Raw genomic sequence first — 18026 nt, 5'->3', positions numbered from 1 at the left:
TAAAGTATATTATCTTATACCGGACATATACCGGATATATATATATCTTATACCGGACATCTCAACACATAATGCATATGAAAAGTTTATTGCTGTAAAGCTTACAAAATTAATGCAATTAAAGTGTGATCACAGTACAAAAGATGAAATCATTTTAAATGGAAAAAAAACCCTCACATTTATGACGACAGTATTTATTAAATCCATTCATGCTTTTAATTGATTTAGGCTTATCACTATTTTAATTTAAGATTAATATACAATTAGTTTACAATGAAAAGGAACATTTGTAGTCTTCATATTCACTTTTTACTTAATTTCTAAATTTACATTTATTTTAAGATCAAAGTATTAAAATTTTGCAACAAAGTAAGAAATTTCAAAAGGAATAAAAGGCTTACCTCAAAAGTTTTTTAAAATCAGATTTATACGTCTTATGATGTAGTTAATTTACAATATTTTAGCTGTTACATCGTTTTTAAAATACTAAAAAAATTACAGTTATGTTTGCTATTAACAAAACTTTTAATCAAACAATCAAACACAGAGAATCCTTCAATCCTACATCGCAAAATATTTTACAGCGATTTTTATTACAGGCACCAGAAATTCTTTAACACCCTGTATTATACCAAAGAAACTTAACACAGTATTGGATTAAAAGAAAAGTCTAGAATCTTGAGGTAATTGCCGTGTTTGTTTAATTTTGCAGTTATTTATACTTTTTGCTGATTTTAAATATCATAGCCATGTGTATTGCATACAAATTTATTTATTCGTTTGCGGAATTTATTTTAATATTAGCAAAAAAAATTATTTGTCCTGTTATCTGCAAATTTATATTAGCATTTGTAAACGTTGATCTGATGTATATTGCTTTGAGATTTTGAGGTCATACGCAAAAAATACATAAAACTTCAAACTAGAAAAATATTAATAATAAATGTTAAAATCTAGGTCATTTAGATAAACTTGAGTGACAGCCAACATGAATGTATCAATGTGTCTAAACTATTATAGTATGGTTCACATAAAGGAAATACGAAGAATGAAATGCAGTCGCCAACAAAATTTTCCATTTAGCAAAATAGCAGGGCATAGCAAAACAACAGAAGGAATGATGGCTTCCCCAGAAAAGAAGCCAAATAAATAAAATACAGGGTGTTTATAAAGTCCCGGACCCATTTTGATGTTTAATAACTCGTAAAATAATAAAGATATAAACAAACCTATGGCATTTATTGATGGAATAACTCATATATTTTCCTTTTCAGGTTTGATTATTTTTACTTTTGTAAATATCGTCTGCACTTGTGGTTATTTTCAGATAATTTCATTTTCCAGTCTAAATATCTGTACTTTTCTAAATATTGTCTGCTTATTAATTGCCTTTTTCTCTCTTTTGTTTTTGGCAACTATTGCAATGTTATGTTTACTTTTGATGTGTTTGTTCTATGTAGTACTTTTGTATGTGATGTTTTATTCGAGTGGATATTAAGGATAATGCGTACACCACAAGAGAAAGCACAGATTTTATGGTGGTTCATAGAAATGAAATCGATAGTGCAAGCACAGAGAAATTTCAGAAGAATTTACCAAAAAGATCCTCCATCCAGAAACAGCATCTTGCGGTGGAAAAAGAATTTTCTAGAAATTGGAAGTATCGAAGATAAGAAACGTTCCAGACGTCCTTGCACAAGTGATTTTGATGTTGAGCGTGTCAGAGAGACATTTTTACACAATCCTAGAATATCTGTGAGATCAGCGGCAACAGAATTGGATATGCCAATTTCGACGGTGTACAAGGTTATTAAGAAAAAATTAAGACTGCATGCATACAAAGTTCAAATTGTTCAAGTTTTGGAACCGAACGATAGGCCTAGGAGGATGGCCTTTGCAACAGATATGCTAAGGAGGATAGAAGATGCTGCTGATTTTCTGAAGAGCATAATGTTCTCCGATGAAGCATCCTTTCATGTTTCTGGCATTGTTAATCGCCATAATGTGCGCAAATGGCTGTGTGGATGCCGACATGCTTGTCGCTACCTGGCGTGAAATTGACTATCGACTTGATATTCTCCGTGCGACGAAGGGGGCACACGTGGAAGTTCATTGACAAGGGTCATGAAACTTTTTGAGTCTATTTAACCATTTATGTTATTAATTTTAATCTATCTTTATTATTTTATGAGTTATTAAACATCAAAATGGGTCCGGGACTTTGTAAACACCCTGTATATAGCCACAAAAAGGGATATCCATATAAAAATTCTGGAGAATATTTCATATTGAAATTTCTTCATGACTTACAGCTCACTTCTACGGCTCCATATCCTCCCTGACTTCCATGCTCGTTTTTGATAATGCAAGAGTAATTTCCAGCATCTTCAACTTTAGCGTTCTTTATGATCAGCTTCTTTATTTTGCCGTCCGATGTTATTTGAACTCTATCGGAAGGAGACAGGGCTTGGCCATCTTTGCTCCTAAGAGAACGAGTACACAATGAGGGGCAATACGTGCAGTATTGATTATAAAATAAACCTTTATTAAATGCGGAGGTTATGTGTTAAATATATCGGACATAGGTAGAATCGCGTTTTGTAAACTTCATTTGGAAATAATGTGTTGAGGTATAGTTCATATTAAGAAAATATTTATAATTTAAATAGGCCTAAATAGTATCGTGATTAAAAGGGAAAATGAAACAAACCTATACTGATTTTTTTTATTATTGCTCATTAAGTAAGTATAAGTCAGCCATCTAACTCTCCGACCCGCCACGAAGGCACACGGATTTAAACCATAAAAACTGAATGACCGGACCGCCGCAACAGCAACACTGGCGGGAACTGTGGTTGAGTTCTAAGGGCCGTCACTGGCCACGGTACAACCCTCCCCGAAGGAAGTACGTCCCGTCATCGATGGGAGGAGTCAGATACCCCACCTATTAGTGTACCCTCCAGGGTGACGAGATCCAACCACCATGCCAGAAGCATCTCATCCTCATTTCGAGGTGCCCCCCGGGGATTATTAAGTAAGTATAAAGAAGGAATTCTCTGAAAAAGTGATGATTTTTTAGAATAATGCCTAACGTAATTCTGTATGAATTATACGATAAGCAAATTTGCGCAATTTTATTTAATTTCATAAATGCGTTTCTTATTTATTCACTTGCGCAAAGACTCCACTTAAAAATCAAACAGTTTCTGCATTTTAAGAATTCTGCCCATTGTTTTGACATTAGAGCGAATCTCTTTATTTCAATGATGCTTGATTTATTTTTAGCCTACAACTGGCTAAACAAATCTACCGTTGTTCAGGTTATTTAAAATTTTAATTTTCTTTGATAGTTTTAAAATTCTGTTTTATCATCTTCATTTTCTTCTAAGAAATTGCATTTGAATTTTTGAAATCTGAAATCCTATACAAAGCGAAATTCCAACATTTCTCTGCAACATGAAATTCAAGCGTTGGATAAATTAAAATGAGAATATTAAGATAATACGTATTGGAAAATCTCGTTCTGCTTCCTCTTCGTAAGGATTTATTGAATTACTCTCTGCGATCATTCTCTTTTATTTCGGTGAGACAATGCATACTTACGTTGAAAAAATATGTACAGTCAGTAAATGAAACAAAAATTAAACATCCAATTTGCTCAAATGACTTGAAACTTAATAGTTGCATTCATTATCCTTGGATAGAAATGCAGGTTATAAAGTTATTCTACCCCATATTAACTTAAGAACGGTGAAAACTATTGCCCCAAACTTGGTGTCTATGAGGGTAATGCGTTACAGCGCCATCTGACGACAAACAACGAATTTATTATATCTAAACAGCTAAATTATATCTAGACACCAAGTTGACTGCAATACTTGCCCCAGTTCTCAAGTTAATAGGACCGTTCTAAAGTTTTGGTGGTATTTCTGCATATAAAAATTCTTGCAAAAATTTGAATAAAAGGGGTTTGGTAAATATAGCATTTGCTTCTATAGCATCTAAATTATTTTGGTATATAGGTAACGCCAATAAATGTAAATATAATCTCGACATCTATTTATTAGCTATGTATATTTTTTCTAAACCTTATATTCATATATACTGTCCTGGTTTTCGGTTTTTGGTTTCAATGAGAAGTTTCGAATAGGAAAAGAATAGACATGTATTTTTGCTTCTGTTAGAACTGAAACATTTGTATTTGTTTATCTGCGGATCATATTTCATAATTTATCCGATTTTCACAATTCAATTTTTTTCATTGGCCCATCATAGGTTATTTTAACAAATAATATTCTAAGGACAAAAAGATATATGTGAAATTAACTTAAAAAATACAGGACTAATTATAATTTTTAACGTAATATAAGGAAGCGAAATTTCACTCTCTACGGGTTTCCATTTAGTTGGCAATAAACAGAGAATTAGAAAATTGATAGAGATTTTGTCTATTATTTATACATCATTAGAAAATAATCATGGAATATCTAAAGAAATCGTGCTAATATTGTTATTTTCTTTCAATAAACTATTATGCGAAAATATTTATTTCAGATTTTCAACTGTAGCTAGACAAATATTTCTTTCATTAATTTTGGTTATGGGATCTTGAAAAAAATTCAATAATTTACTAGAATTGTATTATTATGTATATGGTTTTAATCAAAATTTTTTTTACCATATTTATAAGTGTAAAGGAATATTCTTAAAAACGAAAGAATGTTTTGATTAAAAACAATAAGCTTGGTTTATTAAAATCGGCATTTAACAAGCATGCATAAAAGGGTCAACAAACCATTTGTAAAACTGAAATCATTGTCATTGAGAATAGATGAATATTTTTTCTAAATATCTCAAGATGTTAATAGGTAGATCACAATTATACACTAACCATGCAACGGTGGGCTCAGGCGACCCATCGATTTCTACAGAGAACTCAATGTCTTCCCCAACCAAAACGCTGCTACCTTTCATCTGCTTAAGGAACTTGGGTGGACCTAATGGAAAGCATCAAAAATCAGTTATATGGTTTCAGAACAGTACATTTAGTTCATAAAAATTTCAAATATATATAATATTGAAACATATTTCTTCCCTAGAAAAGCTTTATCACCAAAATGAATATTTTTCGTAGCTGAGAGAAACAGTTCTTTTTACTCATTCTTTGCACGAAATAAAATTTCCGTACATTTGACGTTTGTTTAAGGAACATTAATGTTTCCTTTCTTATCATCTGAATGTTAAATTAAATTACTGAAATTTCTATGATAAATTCTAAAAGTTTTTGAAAATAAGCAAATATGTGAATTATTGAAGCATAATTTTTTTAAAAATATGTTGCAAGCCGAATGGATTTAAAAACTATATTGAACGCGTTGATCCTAATTTGAGAATCATGTCCTTTTAATATCCGAAACCAATACAAGTTTTTATTTGCTGTTGCATTTTTTGGCACTGTTTCTATAATGTTACATTTTGTTTATAATCACTAGGAAATATGAAGTTAACCAAAGATAAAAAAGATTATTAATCATTATTTGTAAATGCGAAGTTAAGTAAAATAATACATATATTGATATCAATCACAAACTGGAATAGTTGTGCAACATCGATGGTAATGCCTTTCAAAATAGATATTAGGAAAATAATTTATGATTTATTTAATTATATAAGATTTAAAAGAGCTTTCGAATATCTTCTCGTTAACAAATAGAAAAATTGGCGACTATTCTTTGATATCATAACAATTAATTAGCATTTCTTACGGCATATATGCAATTACTTTTCCTAATAAATGCTTTTATTAACCTTTAGATAAATATGATATTTAAATTATCTAACTAACAGCATGAAAATTCTTCATTCAAAAACACATTTAAATATAAAAAGTGAATTTTAAAGTCCGTTTAAACATGGTCTTTTATATGGATTTTATTTTTTTTGGAAAATTCTGTCTAAGTATTAAGCGATGTACTATCTCATAGCATCTTTTCGTTATAAATTGCGCAAGTGAAAATCGTGTTTTGAAACTGAGAATAAATCCCGAAGTTCCATTATGATTGCCAATTTAGAAAGAAAAGATACCATGCCCACATTATGTTGAGAATAGAACGAGTCGAATACTCTTTTGTTTGTTTAGGATTTCTAACATCGTTACAAATGAATAAGAAAGAAGCAACTACGTTTAATTAAATTTAACAACTAGTAATTAATTTTATAAACCGTGACTAGGCCTTTTTAACTTTATGCTCAATTCATATCTCTTTTAGTTGCAGCATGTATCTAACTTTCGATTGAATTTCGTGATGCAAGTTTTGCCATACATCTGATGCACTGGAAGTAATAGTATCAGTTATAAAGTGAATGTTTTGCAGGCTTGTTGGAGTCTCTGCACCTGTTGTTTGCAATAACTCCACCCAAAAAATTTAATGAGGTTAAGTTATTTCGGCTTAGAGTCTATTCTATGCAAAAACTATCAGTGATTATACGTTATTCGAATTCGACTATCATATACTTTTTTTATTGTTAATCAGGAAAATAAATTCCGCAATTATTAAGATGTCCTTTCCAAAAATTGTATACGAGTTTTTTTTTTTTTTCTTCTTTTCAACGCATTCCATGAAGCAACAATGATAGATATCGAAATAACCAGATGAACATTGTGTTTATTTGTATACGCAAAAGTTGACGTTTCTTGTTAAATTAATGATTCTTAAATATTGGTAACTTCGATATTTACCGATAAGATCGCTGATTGATGCTCTCTCGTGTATAGGATACTGATTATACTATACTTTTTTCACACTGATCATGATTATATTAATTCGATTTGTTTCTTAAATACGCTGAAACTTGTACTGAATCTGTATTTAGTAGAAATACATATGTTTTTGGCTTTTACTCTAAATAAGTTTCTGTATATTCAATAGTTTTCAGTATATATCTATATTAGAAACACCGAGACAACGTTCGTATCAACAATTTCAAAGGGTGTAACGATTTTAACTTCATATTTGCACATAATCTAATCACGCATCTCATAATGTCATGAACAAAAAAAATATTTATTTCTTTTTCTTTTGAAATCTATTGCTATCCAATGTTCTCTATATCCAATTCCCTATATATATGTAATGTTTATAGGTAATTTTCAATCTATAACATTTTATAAGCAGAGCAAGAGACATCATTTATGAACTATCACTAATACGTACTTGTTACACGGACGTCATAAGTGATGTCATCCTTGCCCATATCGTTGATAGCTTCTGCGCAGTATTTTCCACTATCTTCCTGGTTAATATCTTTTATTGCCATTGTAAATGTCTCATCATCTTCCTGGAGCATTACGAATTTGTCTCCCATCTTCAACTCTTCGCCATCTTTTGTCCTGCAAGAATAACAGATTGCATATAATCTATATGTAAATAGATTATATTTCATATATATTAAGTGGATTCCAGATATCTTCATTTATAGCACCAATTTGAGAATCTCTGACATTTAAAAATCAGGAAATAGAGAATATGTTTTCAGTATTTTCATTCTTTCTCCGAGTGTATTCCAGTATAAGTCCTTTTACCTCTATTTTTAGTCACAATCAATTGGTTCTGATAAAATAATGGATACTTGTTTATTTTATGGCTCCCAAATTTATACTGCGAATTCCAGATTAGTCCAAGAGCTCCAAGTTGTATTATACATAAGATGTTAATATTTCATCAAGATGGTTGCATTCCAACATGTGCTGGCGATTTTCAGATTATGCTAAGATCGCCAATCGCCATTATACATAAATCAGAAAATTTTTCCGTGTTAATTGGCGATAGTTTGCATTTTCTGACGATTTATCTCAGGAGCTGCAAAAATCAAAAATCTCATTGCTTGAACTCGGATTCATAAAAAAAATTGAGTCATTAATTGAAAAGAAATAGCTTCTTGTTGTTTTGAAATGGCTGAGCTTAAATATAAATTCTAAAATATTTGATACAAAATTTTATTGAATAAATATCTCATTTAAACAATTTTGTTTTTGACTATAGACATATATATAAAATGGTAAGAAAAACACTAATTATAAGGTATTGAAAAAAATCTTATGAATTATTCTATCTCACTTCAGTACTTTATTTTTCTGCTGGAGTAAACTGTTTTCTTATTTAGTTTGTGTTCGTCAAAATCAATGATGTACATTGTAGCCACGTCTGATTAAATAAATGTATTATTTTGTAACTTGTACTAATATTTTTGGTTTTCCTATTAAGAAAAAAAGGAAACAAAAAATCGGTTACTTCAATTTTTGGTCGCATTATAAAATTAATTTTTTTTATAAAAATAACATTTTTATTTTATATTATTTGTCTTCTTCCTGATAATTATATATTTCAGAGAAAGTGAGAAATTAAGTCAGTCTTTACCAAAATTTGGGATATTTTTTTTATGGTTCCCTGATTTACTTGACGACTTTCAGATTTAAATCATGCTATTTTGTACTGAATCATAGATACGTTGGCAGTCAGAATAATTCGTTACAAATTGTAATGGTTATTAATTTTTTGATGAATGATCTTAAAAATAACTAACATACCATGTGATTACTGGTTTCGGGAAACCTGTCGCTGTAAGTTCGAGCAAGGCAGAATTTCCTGCTTTGACATCAACAGTCTTTGTTTGAGCTTTCAACTTAGGAGCCTCCGGATCTCGAAGAAGTCCACCTTAATTTTTTAAAAAATAACATAAATGTAGCTACATTTAAAATTTAAGAAATATTGCTTTAAAAAATAAGGTTTTAGTATGAAATCCAACAATAATGATATGCAAATTAAAAATCTTGCCTTTGGATTTAACAATGTTTAATTTGTTAATTTTTAAAATCTTCATTTGGATTTATGAGAATTAAAATTGCAAAAAAAAGCCTATCACCATAAATTAAATAAAAAAAGGATATTATGATTGTTGAAGTGATATTTGTGAAAATATTCTACAAATTTAAAATTGATATATATGTATACGGTGATCGGTAAAAAAATTAATACATTTTTAGATATTCAAAAAACGATAAAATGCAATTCAAGAAAAATTAAGAATTTGGCCGATTTTTATAATAAATATGAATAATCTTTTTAATATTGTTAATTAATTTAAGTCAAAGAATGTTTTTAGCATAAAGAAATCAATATTGAGAAAATTGTAGTGAATTTTTGTTTGTTTATCTGCTTAAAAATTATAACAGCATAAAATGCATAAAGTGAAGTGTTATATAAAAACCAGAGAAGTTATTTGCATCTTAACTTTTGTGAATTGTCATATTTAATTTATCTGATAATTATTAAAAATTTATAAAAGAAAGAGAAATATGTATGAATATTTCGGCAATTTTAGAAAAAAATTTTTAAATTGAAAATTGTTAACAGATTTAAATTCTTGAGATAAAAGAGGTATAATTTTTACAATGTCAGATTCTGAGAAAACCCAGATCGATAAGTGAGATAGAAAATTGATAATTTCTTTTAGAAAATTCAGTATCGATAAATAAAAATAAAAAATACTGAAACAAAGGAGAATTATTAACATCAAATAATAAATATCTTTCTAAATCTTAATTAAAAATGCAGTCATCAGCAACATGCTGTTTTTAGAAAGCAGCTGTCTAAACTATGAAGCAGAGATGGTGATTTTTCAAACCACTCGGTTAGAAGAACCATGCAAAAACGCATCTGCCAACAAGTTTATATAAATAAACTTAAAGCAGAATTTAAATATTATAATTTATTTTTCTTCTTTAACTATGTTTTTAATGTGAACTTTGGATCCTGTTTTCGAATTTAATGTCAAACTAGATCACAATAAAAATGAATTACTTTTATTTAATATTAGTTATAATTCTGCTAATATTCAATATAAGTAATTCTGCTTCGATAATTTTCAAAGGAACAAAATCTATGTTTAACAACATTTTTCTGCATTGTAATCCATTTTCATAATGTTCCTGCTAGAACAGCAAATGCATCAAAACCATATAACATGAGTAATATTCTCGTGAAAGCAAAGCCTAAAAGCATTTTTTTTTTTTTTTTTTTGCAATTTATATATTAATAATTTTACTGTCTGGAATATGAAAGATAATGAACTGGTAAATTTTGACAAAATCGATTTCTTCATAAATATATTAACATTAAATTATTGCAATATTCAGTTTCTGGAAATAAATGAATAATAAATAAATTTATTCAATCGAATATTAAGTTTCAAATATTTAATTCTCTGATTTAATTCCATTTAGAAGCAATTTGCTCAAAATTTGTTTGCTATACTTGTGTAATCACAAGATTATAACATTTATTTTATTGCGGCCATTATATCACGTTCTATAAGCCTTTTTTAATATTCAGCTTGTTTTTTTTTAAATATATTCTCTTTTCTCTTTTTATATATTCTCTATTTTTAATATATTCTCTCTCTAATTCTAATTAATAACGCTACATCAATCGCGCCTAGTGATAACTTGGAGATACAACAAAATTAACTCCTATATACACTCCATATTTAGCTGTAGGATAAATGACAAATCATTTGTATCCTAGATCACAAAATGCTTAATTTTGTTATTTCTTTTTTTGTCAAGCAGTATGGCAATGCTTTGCGAGTGATAATTTGTTTTGTACATAATTTATATTTTTCCTGCACTTTGGCTATTTATAAATTTTTAAGTTGTGTACCGACATATAATATGAAATGTAATTTAGTAAAAACAATATCTTGAGACAAAGTGGATTATTCCAATGAAAAATTAAAATATTGAAGTGATTAAACATCTTAACAATTATGCTATACGGGTTGAATACACAAAAAGGGATTTCATTGATGAAAATTATGCTCACAAATTGTGAACTTTGAATAAAAGGTATTTTAAAATCTATTTTATTCTAAAGACGAACATAATTACAACGCATATATTATAATTTATGATTTTAAAACATTCAATTCTGCTAACTCCTCATGCATTAACGGCATTAATCCATATACTCATTGTAAATTTTACTATTTCAAACGTTAATACATGATTCTAGAACAATTCGTATATATATTCTAGATATATTCTCATATTCTAGAGCAATTCGTATACACACTTCTATAGTTTTCAGTTAAACTAATGTTTGCCAACATAATTTTACAAAAAATAAGTGATAATTATTTTTTGACACATTCCATGCAAATGCATATTATATAATTTTTTAAAGAATATTATAACGATTTTATATGTTTTTAAAACCTTAATCATCAAATTTTAAAACATAATCTCACAGTCAATGTATTGGCTCGATAGTTGTTTCGAAAATATTAATATTCTGATGTAGGTTTATAGAAATTTGTCGGTGTTTAACATAAGACATTTAATTTATTATAAATGTGTTTGGTAATGATTAAAGCTTAGATTAGTTCATTGTAAAAGTCTTATGTTTGCAGATATAGAAATATATAAAAAATCGTATTAAAGACATTTATTTTAAAGAAACTAAATAGAATTAACTACATACCTTGAACTGTGAGTTCAGCACTGCAAGATATCTTACCACTACTGGTGCTGGCAACGCATGTGTACATTCCAGCATCATCTGGTGTCACATGTTGGAACATCAAGGATACAGTGTCTTCCAATTCATCTATGGCAACTTTGAAACGTTCGCTTGATTCTACCTCTATGCCACCATTATCTTTAGTCCTAGGAAGTAGGCAGTTAATTTTAGAACAGGGAAGATAGAGCAATGATATTTTTCAGAAAATATTTAGCAGTTCACAAAACTGGTGAAATTCAATAAAGTTACCGATTTAATACAAAATATTATTAATAAATAAACAAACAAAAACAAAACTATCTGGTTCTCGGATGTAATGAAATGATAGAAGAAAGTCGTTTTTACATCAAAGACAAATACATTTCAAGAACGAGGATAATTTAATTTATATTTTGTGTATAGTTCAAAATATAAATCTTATTTCGTTCGTAAAGGCAATAAAATGATATGAATAAATATATTGCGACATTTCTTTAAATTTTTCAAAAGCAATTCTAGAATAATAATTGCTATTAATCTATCAGAAAGGACTTGATCTGATTTACTAACAAGAACCATCTCAATAATATGACTTCGACTTGAAGAAATACAAGAGAATAGGATAAACGTATCTATAATATGTAGAGTATCCAATTTAAACATGGCCCTATAGATAATTAATTATGCATGGGTACATAATTTTTATAATTGCATCTAATTATAAATTTTATTTTCATTACTTTATTTATTTACATCTATTTATTGTGTTTTACTACAAGTAATAAATAAATGTAATTTTCTTCTTTTTTCTTTTCCACCCTTTATAGCTGTGATAAATTTCTTCCCGTAAACTCGAGTCAAGCATTTCACCTTTTAGTTAAGCTAAGTGGGGTTGGAAAATAAAACAATAAAATAAGAAATAAATAAAAATAAATATCTGTAATAAATTATAGTTGCATTTATGTAATAAATTTCTCCCCGTAAACTCGAAGCTAGCTTTTCACCTTTTGGTAAGCTGAGTAGGGTTGAAAAATAAAACAATAAATATATGTAATAAATTATAATTGCATTTATGAAATAAATTTCTCCCCGTAAATTCTACACTACGTTCACCTTTTAGGTAAGCTGAGTGGGGTTGGAAAATAAAAATAAATATATGTAATAAATTATAGTTGCATTTATGTAATAAATTTCTCCCCGTAAATTCGAGACTACCTGTTCACCTTTTAGGTAAGTTGTGTGGGGTTGAAAAATAAAATAATAAAAATAAGATATAAATTAAAATTAAAAAATAGACGTTAGAGATGATTACACACTTTCAATTGGAAAAATATTCTAAATAATGCAAATACCTATATTTTATTCTGTTTAAATTAACAACTGAAGAAAAAAAATTCACAGCAATTTTTATACTAGTTTTTACATGGAAATTAAATAAAATAAATATAAAACCGTTACATAGTAATTTTGATGAAACTATATAAAATTGTTATATTTCATATAAAATAATAATTCATTAATACATAATAATTTTCTAATTTTAAGAAAAAATACGTTACGTAATTTTGTAAGAATTAAACGTAATTCATAAAAATGACGTAGTAATTATATAAAATTCATGCTTCCTAAATTTTCATGCATTCCTTCACTCCTATTAGTAAAGTGTTATAAAAACTTCTCGGCCTCCACTCCCCAAAAAAAGAAACTGGCCTCCACTCCCCCATTTTTGTAACAAAAATTTAATCACAATCCGCTTACAAGATGTAATAGGAGTTGAATGAGTTGATCTTCCTTGAAGTGGTCATAAAAAATTACTAAAATCATTTAAATGTTATATTTAAAGATTCGTAGGTCAGATTTGTTAGTAAAAGGTTGAAACTACTTTTGTTTAAAATGTTACGGTTTCGAAATGACGTAATTTGATCAGAGGAGATTGTATGAAAATATAATTTGCATAACTATTTGAGAAATCGATTTAATTACTTAAACAGAATAAAATTCTTTATGCATTTAGTGGATTTTTATCGATGGAAAGTATAAATTTATCCGAAATTGCTTACAAATTAGATATTGGATCACGATTAAATTCTGAGTAATGACTGAAATATGCAAATTTATCTTAAGCAGCAAATAGACCTCAGGGAAATAATTAGAATATGCAAAGTTGTCGAAAGTGACAAATAGACCTTATGGAAAATTGAATATGCTAATGAATAAGAGTAATAATTTAAAAAAATTATGCCTTGATGTAAATTTTTATCACATGCAGATCGTAAATCATTCATGTAAAAGATTTTTCCCTCACATCGTCTTACATCATTTTTGAAAATTGGATTTGATGATGTAAACAGAAATAATAATTATACGAATGTTTGAGGAAACTTTGATCTTGCAAACATTTCGAACGGAAGAGCCAAAGAGCAAAATAATGTATTAAAGGATTGGTTGTAATATTTAAGACAGATAACAATTTTTAAGAAAAATCAGGGAAATACCATAATTTTTCAACCGTATTTATCTTTAAAAAGCTCTTCGAATTATGAAGTTATTTTTAGAAAATTGCCAAAAACAGAAATAAATAGTGTAAGGCAAAAACAGAGTATTAAAGAAATTTTTCGAAATACACTATAAGATACATTAAAATAATACTAAATTTTCAATAACTTTCATAATTAATTATAAAAATAATAACAGATTTAAAATGAAAATAAAACACTTAAAAAAAACCTAACACAGACTTCAGCATTCTTCATACTATGCTGCAAGTATTCTATGTCGCTGATATTTCATTAGAATCAGTTATATATAGTATTAAAATTTTTTGTTTTGAATCAGTGGTGTAATTATGGATTGGAACTGCCTAAACACTCATTACTTTAAAGGTAGTAAAAAAATAATTTTTCTCAATATTGTTTCTAAAAATTTATCAGAAATCTAATGAATATCTACAGACCTTTGACAAATTGATAAATTCATCTGTTGAATAGTGCTTTTATCACTTAAATATTCCTTTTGTTTTTGTAAAAAATCTCTAAATCCCCTTTTTAAACTAATGGAAATGATTTTCCCCATTAAATTATAAATAATTTTAAAAAAATAAAAATGAATTTTACAATGATTCCTAATACCAGAAGTTTCATATTTTAATATTTAAATTAGTTGCATCTCGTTTCAATAAAGAGATGGAAAAAATTTCAGCTGATTTATGTTTAAAGGATTAAACTCATTAAAAGAATATTTGGCGTAGAAGTGATTCTTCTATATAATCAATAAAACTTTTATACAATCAAAATAAAGGAATACTTAGCACAAAAGGGAATTTTTTTAGTCAAATACTCTTTAAATAAATATATCTATTTAAAAATAATATTCTATTTATGTTTTAATAGAATTTTTATCAACCTTATCATATGCAGAATTGCCAATTATTGGTAAATGAAGAATTTATTTTGGACAGTACCTGCTGATTCTGAAAGGAATTATGGATAGCATAATTTTTTTAAATTAAAGTTTTACGGAACGACCATTTTTCAAGAATATATTTATACGTAAAATAAAAAAGAATATGAGTATGTTAACGCCCTAAAGGCCGGTTTATTTAACCTAGAGCTACCAAATTTGGTACAAACATATTTTGGTGGTCAAAATATATACCTCGGATCAGTTTTTAAAAATTTAATTGAATATTTGTAAAATTTAAATGAAATTTTGGAATTTCTCCGCAATAATTTTATTTAATTCATTTTTAATCATTTTAAAATTAAAAAATTGTCTTTTAATGATATCAATTTAATTGCCGTCCAATTTTTTTTCTGGCTTATAATAATTTTTAGTCATACTTTTCGCAAAATTTCCCACAATACCTTTCATTGTTGCAATTAAATTCAATTTTTTTTTCCTTCTTTCATGATACTTTCTTCCATTTTTGAAAATTAAGACAAAAAGAAAAAAGAATTTGTTAATTGTTAGCAAAGTTTTCGTAAAAATTGAAGTTACAATATCAACGAAGATCAACATGTAATTGAAAGATACATTAATCTATAGTTACGTTGTTAATGGCAATGTGATGACATAGGACTTAACTTCGTTGAAAAAAAGTTCATGTGCTCAATAAATATAGCAAATATCATTCTGCTAAAATAATTTGCTACCTACCAGAATTTCATGTTTAAAAATACTTTATTGGGAGAGCACGAACATCAAATTATGCATGAGATTTAATAGAATTTATTAAAACCAATATTCCTTACGAATCAGTAGCTCACAAAAAGGTGATCACACATATATAAAAACCGCTTAATTTCATTTCAAAACAGAAAAATAAGCTGACATAAGTAGCTATTGCAACTAGGGATTGCAATACCGGTATACCGGTATTTGGAGCCATTTGTACAATTTTGTAATACCGGTATTCACAAATTTAAATACCGGTTTTTCGGTATTTACTACAAATTTTTTAAATTGTCTCCACTATTTGTTCAGGGATCGCCAAAATAACAAAATAGTATACGTTTTTGTTTTTATGTCTTCCTGACGGGTGAAATTAATTAGCTAATTAATGGCTTAATTAATTGCTTAAATCTAAATTAGCGAAACATGGATTATCCCTGAAAGAAGATATTGTATCCATAACGACTAATGGAGCAACAGTTATGAAAAAAGTTGGAAAGTTGATTGGTGCAAATCAGCAATTGTGCTATGATCATGGAATTCAATAAGGAGTAATAGATGTATTATACAAAAAAAAAAAATAATAAATAAAAATAAAGAAGAAAAGAATCCAAATAGTGTGGATATAGAAATTTCGGATTCCAACTTTGAAGAGAGTGAGAGTGAGAGTGATATTGACAATGAAGATAATGACAATGCAATTGTTGAAGATATTGCTAATGAGGATGAAATATTAACCCATCAAGAATTGCTTCCTATGATTTATAAAGTTCGAAAAATTGTTAAGATATTTAAACTTTCCCCTAAAAAAAGCCATATTACAAATATATATACTAACTGAAAATAAAACAAAATATATGTTAATAATTGATTCTAAGACACGTTGGAACAGTTTACTCCTAATGATGGATAGATTTTTGAAATTTAGAAATCCAATCCAAAAAGCAATAATCGACTTAAACCTGTAAATTAATTTTTCAGATAGTGAATTCGACTCAATATCCAGAACTATGTCAGCTCTACTTCCAATAAAACTGACCATAGAGGCATTATTATAGAGATTTTAATTTATTAGCAGCTAATGCAACAATAAATGTCATGTTGCAATCATGAAAGAACAGCACACATCACTATCTGAAGAATTATATTTTACATTGAAAAATCGCACAGAAAAAAGGAATAACGAAATAGAAAATGTCTTATGGTATTTACATAATTATAATGATTTTGGGAATGAAAATGGAAAAGAAGAAAAAAAAAATAATCAATTCAAATCTGATTAAGTTTATAGTAAATTTTCTTACAATTTTTTACCCACAAACCTATCCACATTCAGAAGAATTCGGTTCAGTTATCGAAGATTATGATGACACTAATGCCGATAGTGAAAAGGAATTGTCTCTTGAACAAAAATTAGAATTAGCGATAAATAAAAAAAAAAATCAACGAACCAAAATACAATTCAGAAATCAGCTATATCCAAAACCATCCGAAGAGAAATTGATTTATTTCAAGATGAGGGATTTAGAGGTAAATACTTGGAAAAAGTATGTCGCGTATTGCTAACAGTATCACCAACTAGTGTAGATGCTGAAAGATGTCTTCGACAGCTGGTCATTTTTACACAAAATTACTTTTCAGGCTTAAGAATAGTACAATTGATGCATTATGTTTTTTAAGATCACATTTCAAAAAGTTGTAATAGTACCACAGACTGAATAGTGATATTTATATTTTTTTGTGATTTAAATAAATAAGTTGTTCTTTTACTTTTTTGTGATTCTTTATATACTGTTATAATTTATAAGTTACATATTTTTTGTGATATTTACACTCATAAAACTGGCAAATAAAACAAAGAAACACCTTATTTTCTTTCTTTTTCTAAAATTTCTAATACCGGTATTAAAACCGGTATCCCGGTATTAAGATTTAAAAAATACCGAATACCGGTATTGAAATTTTGGTCCGGTATTGCAATCCCTAATTGCAACATATCGATGCTGCAATAACTGTGTATTATATAAAACGCAAAGCGAGTTTACTTACCATTGAACATTGTCAATTATGTCTGGCGTTGAGGTCCTGTCACGATCTTCCTCTATTTTCACGAATACTTTCGGGCCTGAGTAAAATAAAAGAAGGGTTTTTGCCTATAAGCATGCAAATCACACTTTGAATGCAAGGTGCTTGTTATGCTAACTGCACAAGCAGGCAGCGTAGATGCACTGCAAAACGCACACCAAAAATCAAAAATACAAAAAATACATAACAAAAAAATGTCTAATGTAAACATTCCTT

The 18026-nt window shown here is 28.1% G+C and overlaps 1 protein-coding gene across 5 annotated transcripts in view; it reads right to left on the bottom strand.

Annotated features, from left to right (window-relative positions):
* LOC129974984 (obscurin-like) overlaps window positions 1-18026 on the bottom strand; it is a 236724-nt gene that overhangs the window by 130283 nt on the left and 88415 nt on the right. For 4 of the 5 annotated variants that reach the window (XM_056087826.1, XM_056087825.1, XM_056087827.1 and 1 more), the window contains 6 exons: window positions 17775-17850; window positions 11538-11722; window positions 8588-8714; window positions 7215-7390; window positions 4892-4997; window positions 2311-2483 (listed from right to left, as the gene is read on the bottom strand). In XM_056087826.1, coding sequence (XP_055943801.1) covers window positions 2311-2483; window positions 4892-4997; window positions 7215-7390; window positions 8588-8714; window positions 11538-11722; window positions 17775-17850 — 843 coding nt within the window. The remainder of the gene's footprint in view (window positions 1-2310; window positions 2484-4891; window positions 4998-7214; window positions 7391-8587; window positions 8715-11537; window positions 11723-17774; window positions 17851-18026) is intronic. The other variant, XM_056087828.1, reaches the window with a different exon arrangement.

This window comes from Argiope bruennichi, chromosome 7 (assembly GCF_947563725.1).
Source record: "Argiope bruennichi chromosome 7, qqArgBrue1.1, whole genome shotgun sequence".
NCBI classification, from domain to species: domain Eukaryota; kingdom Metazoa; phylum Arthropoda; class Arachnida; order Araneae; family Araneidae; genus Argiope; species Argiope bruennichi.
This window is presented reverse-complemented; position numbering and strand designations above follow the sequence as displayed.